Below are 8,840 nucleotides of genomic sequence, written 5' to 3' on the forward strand. Positions count from 1 at the left end.
TGAGGGGCACTGCCACTTCGCCCGTCACCTTGAGACATAAATTGACAAGTTTCAAGTGACTGTAATTTCACCAACACCCTTAAGGACAACGCCCAAAACCGCAACACAGTAATGGTGACATTACCGCTGGCGGTACTTCACTGGACGAACTCTTTCACAAGGAACTGTACTGCTACTAACTGCCCTAAAGGTTTATCATAACTGAGTAAGTCTTCATCACCTTTCAACAGCGAACATCCTCTATTAATAGTCATATGTCAACCTGTTATATGAATATAACTCCAGTAGCTAGAACTAAAACTTCAACTCAAGATGTCAAGTGCTAAACCGATTTGATTGATGAATAAAAAAATTAAACAATAAAAACCCCACTCACCTTGCAACATACTCAAAAACTCGAACCACATATCGACCAAGGCGTCGTCCTGCAAGAACAGTAACGCGACTCGCTTATGCGACAGCACGTTATTAAAATCCGATACTAAAGGCCAATAGCAGTGTTCCTTCATTACTCTCTTCGTACAATCAATGACGTAATGAAAATTCTTATCACTGTCATGTAAAGTGTTTTGTACTAATATCTTCCCCATCATAAGTCGTAAAGATAACACCATAACGTGTAATAAGTGGAGCTGCTGTACACAGCGCAATGCCAAGGCCTCGTTGGAGAAAAGTTGGACGGACATGTGCACAACTCGGTTGGACAGCGTGTCGGGGTCTGCAGCTGCTTCCAGGACGAGTGGGATGCGAGCGTAGTGCATAACGAATGTGCGCGTTAAGTGTTCCTGGAATAGAAACCATAGTTGTTTAAAACTGTATATTGAGTATTCGGCTTTAATGACAACAATGATAGTACTCTAATCGAGACATCCGTAGAACAATAATGTATGTGCAAGACTTCTTGTTCTCAGGACATAAGTACATTTCGTTCGTTCTTCTTCGGATGTCAGACCGACCGTTTCGCTCGATTTTATATTTCCGAAATGAAATAAGACATATAAATTCTCAAAACACCTTAACGTAGGCCTTAGTTTGAATAAGGAAATTATTCTCGTAATGTACTTATTCTCTTTTCGCTATATAATCACACCGGACTCCATTCTTCGGATGAGTCGTAATGATAAAAGTTTGGGACTTATGTTACAAACATCGAGTATGTAACCAGAAATAGAGACGAAATGTCATTTAATTTGTTTGAAAACTATTCTGCCGTATCATTACTGTGGCAATTGCGCTCCGATTGGCCAGCCCGAATTCAAAACAATTGACGGGTGTAGTCAATTGTTTCACTTCAAATCGACCAGTTATCTTGAGCTTTGCTATAATGGACGAGAATTGCATATTTAATATTTAATTAGCGATGAAATGTGATTCCGTTTGTTTTTTAATTAGATGTTTTGCAGTTTTTCCCACACCGCCGAATGGAACAGCACGCCATTGTTAGAGATATTATCTTTATCACAATAAATACAGTATATTTTTGGAATATACGGAGACGTACACACAGGTCAGTTGTTGGCGCTGTACTATTTCAGCTTTCTAATTTGTAATTTCAGTGCAAACGAGAGTTGATATTTATAAGTGATATATATATCACTGATGAGTTACCTTGGAATGTATGGCCCCCATTTCGTCTCTGTTTCTGGTTATATACTCGATGGTTACAAATGAGACTATCAGAATAATCGTAACATAATTTTTTTTTCTACATTATTACTTGAAATTATTCTAAATGCTCCAACATAATTATTCCATATTTGGATGCTATTTTTAGGTATAAAAATGAGTTTGGGTGTAATTTGTGTTTGTCTATGTGTGTGTTCGTGGCACCCGCGATACAGGGTTTCCCCAGAGCGCGGCTATGAGTAGGTGCGTTATTATTATTGTTATTAGTTTATGGAAGGAGGTAATTCATTAAAAAGTGTTGTCTGTATTTTTACAGATTTTTAACTACGTCGCATACTTTTTTAACAAGTTGTTTACCTTGTAATCCTGGTCGGGCAACATGTTGAGCAAAAAGCAGACGATGTTCTGTGGAAACTCGTACTTGAACGTCCAAAATATGAACTCGTCGAGCAACGTGTTGTGTTGGAGCCGAGGCGCTAGTGCCGGCAGGTTACGATATCTGTAAATAACAAAGAGATGTCAATTCGATATCAAAGCGACAAACTGATTAGGAATTCCCGTGGCGGCTTGCGCAGGACCATAGTTCGTAAGTTACGTACGTACATACGTGAATGTTTAAAAGCAATACATCTCGCTGACATATATTTAAAAAATGCAGATTAAAAAAAAACAAATTCCTTACTTTCTCAAACTCGGACCTTAAAGCACAAAGTTACTGAAATGCAAAACATGGATTCTGTTGATAAATGGAATGTGTGCGATACAAATTTTGCAAGCTTATTTCACTTCACATTTCCTTCATACTTTTTTATTTTTTTTTGAAAATCATATTGTAGAAATTTGCGATACTTGACATAATATGTTCTGAATTAATAAATATTTTGTATTAAAATTGAATTATGTTTTTCGCATAGTGTAAACATAATAATGCACTTGACTGTAAAATTAATTTATAATCAAACTGAGAATTGCAAATATACAGTTAAATAATCTTCGTAGCCTTTTGATAAATTATCATGTAATATTAAATTTATGTATATTTATTATTATTATCGCTCTATTTATGTATTTTTATTATAATTTACGCATATTATTTGATTTATGTATATTTATTATTATTATCTTATAATCGCTTATTGCGATTGCTACACATCCGAAATAAAACCACTTTCTCGAATCCAAAATCATGTCTATTTGTTTTTTGTAACAACACACACTGGCATTTACCTATTCTTAAAGTAATGTATCCAAATTAACATCCTTGATAAGAAATTTAAAATAAATACAAAGTTTTAGCATGTCCTGAATAATCACTCTTTATGACATACGAGTTTGAGAAAGTAAGACCGATGTCTTACTTTCTGTAACTTCTTGCAATCCATCTGGGACGACCAAAGGGACGAACGTGACATTAGTGGAATAGCGTCATTGTATAGCGTCACGTTATTATATTAAAATTTTGAGAAAAATGCCATCGTGTGTATTTATTTAGAAAATGCATTTACATACAATTATTATTATGTAAAAAAATATATAAAATTAAAACACAAGAAATCATATTATACCACGCGAAAATTAGCGAAAATATTTATATTATTGCCTATTTTTTCTTTATTCTCTCTAATAAACAACAATTTATTACTGAAAATAGACATAGTCAATTATTTCTGTAGCGAGTGTGATAAGGAGGCATGCACTACGGTCAAAGATTATAAGTGCAGATATGAACATTGTAGGCAGTAAAGTCATCAATTGCCTGTGCTACATTTTCCTTCTTTGTATATTATTTGCTTTATACAAAATATGAATATTAATTGTAATCTTAAAATAATTTTTGTCATGTATTTAGAGCTAAAACTTTAACTTAACGTTAACTTAACTGACTTCGTGGCCGGACGGTTCCGGATTCGAGAAATATTTGTATTGCCTCGTGAGTTTGGGTGTCATTTGTGGTTATCTATCTTATGTTTTTGGCACCCGCGATACAGGGTTTCTCAGTGCGGAGCTAGGAGTGAATGCGTTATAAAAGAAATATTGTTTTAAGGTAGAAGATTTTATTTCACTTAGGGTGGATTTCACCAAAGTCGAATAAGTCTAAATTCTTACGCGAGTACTTAACGTCTTATTTTTGTTTAATAACAAAATAAATTTAGTTCTCTTTTTCCATTGTGTTTTACATTTTACCTACTCTTGGAAATGTTCATTCTGTTCCACAAAATCATAATCTATGTTCCATATTTCGAACGTGTTTTACTATGAACATAACATAACATGTATATAATAAGATCACTGGATGAAACCTGCACGACGAAGAACAACACTTGCCCAGCAGAGGGACTAAAAAAGTATAGATTAAGTCAATACTCACTCGTCAGGCGGTTCAGGCGCTGGGAAAGACTCTATGGCCCTGTCGTACATCTCGCGCGATTCCGCCATGTAGCATCCGTACGGCGTCTCCGGGTATGGGGGGTCCACCAGGTTGCGGTACATCTGCAAGTGAACAATATTTACGTTGACTATCATAGGTAGTTAGTTGTTACAACTAGCCCAATTGATATTTTAATAACCGACCTCAAAAGTCCGTGGAATTACATCTATTTGTATTTATATTTTATCCCCTACTTTGCTACCCTTAGAGGTGAACTATTTTCTTCAAATTTGAATGGGAGCAATACTGAGGTACCCCCTTTCCAACAAAAAAAGATCATCGCAATCGGTTCACAAATGCGTGAAATAACGCGTAACAAAAAAATACAGACGAATTGAGAGCCTCCTTTTTTTGAAGTCGGTTAAAAATGGTTTATAGAATAAAATATTATCTTCTCTGACAACCTAGTGACGTCACATGATTTTTTTTTTTGGAATCAGTTGAACAACATGTTAACAGGCTTACATCTGTGGCTTGGTAGAAGAAGTGTGTAAGTAATTAAGCCACGGATATATGACTCGGATATTCTACAGGATATGTCACTGAAAGAGTGCGATGAAATTCCTCCTTCCACCTTCGGGAGACCATGTAAGCAGGGGTTCCACCTCTATGCTGTGGATATTCCAAGGATTCGCACCAAGCGTTACGCTTCCACATTTATATGGCGAACCCCCCATTCCCTGAAGGCTGTAACTTGGATCTTTTCTAGAGTGAATAGGCATGTTTTAAATTTGCAGGCTCCATCGTCACGTTCCTTCAGGTGAGATGGAGGTCAAATGCGCACTTACTTTTTTTTATAAAAAAAGAAACGCAGCTATTTGCGGAGTAGCAAAATAATTTGTATCTATTTTTATTTTAAAATGGTTGTAATACTTCAGGAACAGAAGCGAGTGTGGGCACAATAACTCAGGAAAGTTTTTTATCCCTATCGAATGAATAATAATGGAACGCATATAAGACAAACAAACATACATTCATTTATATATATCGCTACCTTTCAAGAATTCTGGCGTGAATCAAAATAGTTACGGTTAAATAAACATAGAACAAAATTGGTTAGATATCCTTGGGGACAGTGCAAAGATGCGTATGTAGCATTGGTAAAAAAGCGCGTATCTTCACGTGAAAAATTTTTACAGGAGTGAGTTGTGTGTTTATTTATTTATTTATTCATTCATTCTCATTGTAAACTTACAGCTAAAAAGCCGACACGTTTACATGTCATAAACAATAATTATAAATATATTTAATTATGATATTACTATAACTATTCTAATTCTAAAAATTTACAAGTCTCCCTACATATATATTCAACTCTATCAGCGAATGTGTCAATGTGACCACACTGAGTGAGTATGTCCCCGATCAGTTGAATAGCGCGAATGGTAGGCGCGTTCGCGACATGTACCGTACGAGTGATGGGCTTGCGTAAGGGCCGCGGCGACGCGAGGCCACCGCACCCTCATCACCGCAAGGTATACGCGTGGGTACCAGCAGATAAATCTTAGACATTATACCAATATGCGCCTTATGATGGAACGCGGACATGTATTGAGCCAGAAGAAGCATCCTTCGCCTAGAGACAAAGTGTCTAAGTCCACCACGCCCGCAACAAAGTGCGAAGGATACAAGTATGGGTAATACCGGTACTGCCGTCTATAGAGTCAACGTACAAATTTTCGTTGAATTCGTACAAACACGACAGAATATTTGTATTACAAACTTTTGAGGTAGGTATTTTTTTTTTATAAAAAAGTTATAATTATTGTTTAAACCATCTTCTTGATGAATTAGGTACTTTTGAGATAGGACTATTCTAGAAAACTATCGATATATATATAGATTTAGTATGTAGCTCTATATTTTTTTGTTTCTTCACCCAAAGTACACGCATTAGATTCTGTTTCGCCCAGGCGGATAATGGCTTTTTATGGAGCTTTAAGAATTTACCTGTGGATTGATGAGCGCCTTGGTCATAGCGCCTCTCATCAGGTCACCCATGTTGTTGAACTCCATCAGCATCTGAACGAAACCCTCGCACTCGTGAACTGCTACGCGATACATGTTTGACGGTGACGCTTGCGGACTCGTGCTGGAATTAGGAAAACAAGATGCTATTTAACCTTATATAATATATAGGTCCAGAACTGTTTTTATTTTATGTTTTTCGTTTCTTTATTTTTCACAAAATTATCATAATTTTTATATCAAAGAATCATTTATTACTTAGGTAAAACAAATTTACACTTGCAAACGTCACATTTAAGATACTGCTAATTCACTACGCTGACTTCCCTGAGAAGAATGAGCAAGAAACTCTAGGGATTGCTCTTTTCAACTAAACTTGAATGCTATGAAATTAAGTACCAGTAGAGCTCCGTGTGAAAGAGTTCGTCCAGGGTAGTACTACCACCTTACTTATTACTGCCGCCAAGCAGTAATGTCAGCGTTACTGTGTTCCGGTTTTGAAGGATAAGGGTGCTTTACAAAAAAAATACCCTTTGACTGAAATTTATATGGAATCTAGACTCATGTTGTCTTTCCATACATCTTTATCTAACACGTAGTCTTCAATTTTCTAAAAGCTATTTCAATAAAAATATTTTTAATAATTACTAATACAAAGATTGAACACTCAGAAAAAATTCTTTCGATCCGGTCGGATACGAACCGACGTCTTCTTGCATACCGTGCCAGACGCTATACCAACTAAGCCACGGAACAAACCAACGGACCTCACGAATTTTTCTATGTGCTTGCGTCGTGTCTTTGTACTTGGTCTTTCAACGACTTTTTAGTCGTAGCGCCATCTATGAGAAATCTATGACAGATTTATCACCCAGTTAGTACCTTTACAGCTACCAGTCCTGGCGTGAGATGTCGCTATTCACTGTATTAATTAAATTTTTATTGAATTGATATTCAATTATTTTTTGTGAAATTACTCCACTAGTTTGTTATAATTATTAATACAAAGATCGAACACTCAGAAAAAAACTCTTAATATATAATCCGGAATCATTGCAAAAATATATACAGTTCCCCATAAAAGTCGTTTGCCTTGGTTAAACGAAATCGTGGCACCCCGAGTTTGGACGTCTCGTTAAATTAGTAATTTAGTCTTCAAATTCAATATGTATGTATTAGTATACTACACCAACGAAGTGCCATCGACTCGCCATTGCAGAGCAAAATACAAAAAAATTGCAATGTCAGTTCTGCCGTCCACTACCTACAACGCGACTAAGTGACAAATGGTCAAATTCGGTTTTAAACAGCACAAGATAGAGCACAAAATTATCTTTTAAAAACAGTTAAAATTAGCTAACGAGTTTGACTTATCGAAACTTACTCTAACGATGCAAAGCTTATTAAACAATTTAAATATTTTAAAAGTGGGTTAGAAATTTTTCTTAACTTTTAGCAGAATACCAAACATACAAAATCCTGTCATTGACATTCGATCGGATACACAACTGAGTTCATTTAAAACTAGAAATCTTGGGGCCCTGGCCTTAAACAGCATAAAAAAGTTACGGGTTTTTTACAAGTTATTCACCAGAGACGATAATTTATTATTGACGCGGTATTCTTAACTACGTTCTATTACCCTAGGGGGACAGGTCGCCGCTTTTAGATTAAAAACTTATTTATTCCCAATTATAGTTAGTGGCACGAGTCACGGCTTACGTCAGAATATTTTTTTAGAGAACGTGTGTTACTACACAATGCCAATAAAGTTAGTTTTTTAAAGCTTTCCAAGAGCGACTTAAAGCGCGAGATACTGCTGTAGGGCTAGCACGAACAAGGGCGACATCGTTATCGTGCTAGCGCTACTGTTCTCGTGTAAATCGCGCCTTATCGTGTTAGTAATACCTTGCCTTACTGTAATAGTGTTGCATTGTCAGCGTCCAAATTATAAAACACCTCTGTCAAAACCCTGTCTCTATACCCTCACCTGTTCTCTCGAAAGTGTTGTAGCAGCCTCAATATGAGCCTCGGCATCATGGCTTCGGCAACGCACATGAGCTCGGCGGGCGCTGTGCCCGGTCGTGGACACTTGTTGCCGTGACTACTGCAGAACCTGAAAACAATAAAGGAAACATATTGGTGGTGCTTTCTGCTGGCAAACGTCGAAAAACATGGCTTTACCAAGATCAAAAGGCAATAAAATGTTAATAAATAATTAATTTCCATTTTATTGACTGCTTCCGTGGCCGAACGGTTACTATGGTGGGCCATCACATAGGAGTCCCGGGTTTGATTCCCGAGCCGGGAGAAATACTTGTATGGCGGACATTTATTTCTCTCGTGAGTTTTGGTGTAATTTGTGGTCATTGCGTGTGTCCATGGCAATCGCGCCACAGGTTCTCCCTAGTGCGTGGCTATGTTGAGTGCATGCGTTATTATTTAGATGTGCATGCATCATCGACTACTTCATCGTCATTTACTTTTTTATTATATTTTAAAAAAATATTCCAGGAAATTCACTGTTCATAGTTGAAGAAATATTATTTGCACCGATGAATGTTATCTCTTCAAACGTTATCCTTTCTATTGCATTACAATAGGGTAATAAAACTATTAACACTTCTTTTAGTTAAAACGAACATGGACTTAATGATCTTGTCCATTGTAATGTGCGTTATATAAAAATGAAACAAACAACCCCTTACACACACACACTCCCAAACACACCTACCTACCTACACAAAAACACGCACGACTGTTATAAACGTTCCCTTAGTTATTTTTAATTATAGTTTAAAACTTTTACATCACATTT

General features: G+C 36.5%; 1 protein-coding gene across 1 annotated transcript in view; it reads right to left on the reverse strand.

Annotated features, from left to right (window-relative positions):
* The window catches only part of LOC113235863 (E3 ubiquitin-protein ligase Ubr3), a gene marked incomplete at its 3' end in the record, with an annotated part of 142,898 nt that overhangs the window by 62,200 nt on the left and 71,858 nt on the right, over positions 1–8,840 (reverse strand). Inside the window, exons 3-7 of the mRNA XM_026471786.1 lie at positions 8,013–8,138; positions 6,005–6,146; positions 3,995–4,116; positions 1,984–2,125; positions 377–785 (exon numbers count right to left, since the gene is read on the reverse strand). Coding sequence (XP_026327571.1) covers positions 377–785; positions 1,984–2,125; positions 3,995–4,116; positions 6,005–6,146; positions 8,013–8,138 — 941 coding nt within the window. The remainder of the gene's footprint in view (positions 1–376; positions 786–1,983; positions 2,126–3,994; positions 4,117–6,004; positions 6,147–8,012; positions 8,139–8,840) is intronic.

The sequence above is a fragment of the Hyposmocoma kahamanoa genome, unplaced genomic scaffold (assembly GCF_003589595.1).
Source record: "Hyposmocoma kahamanoa isolate Upper Pololo Valley unplaced genomic scaffold, ASM358959v1 88, whole genome shotgun sequence".
Classification (NCBI taxonomy): Eukaryota; Metazoa; Arthropoda; class Insecta; order Lepidoptera; family Cosmopterigidae; genus Hyposmocoma; species Hyposmocoma kahamanoa.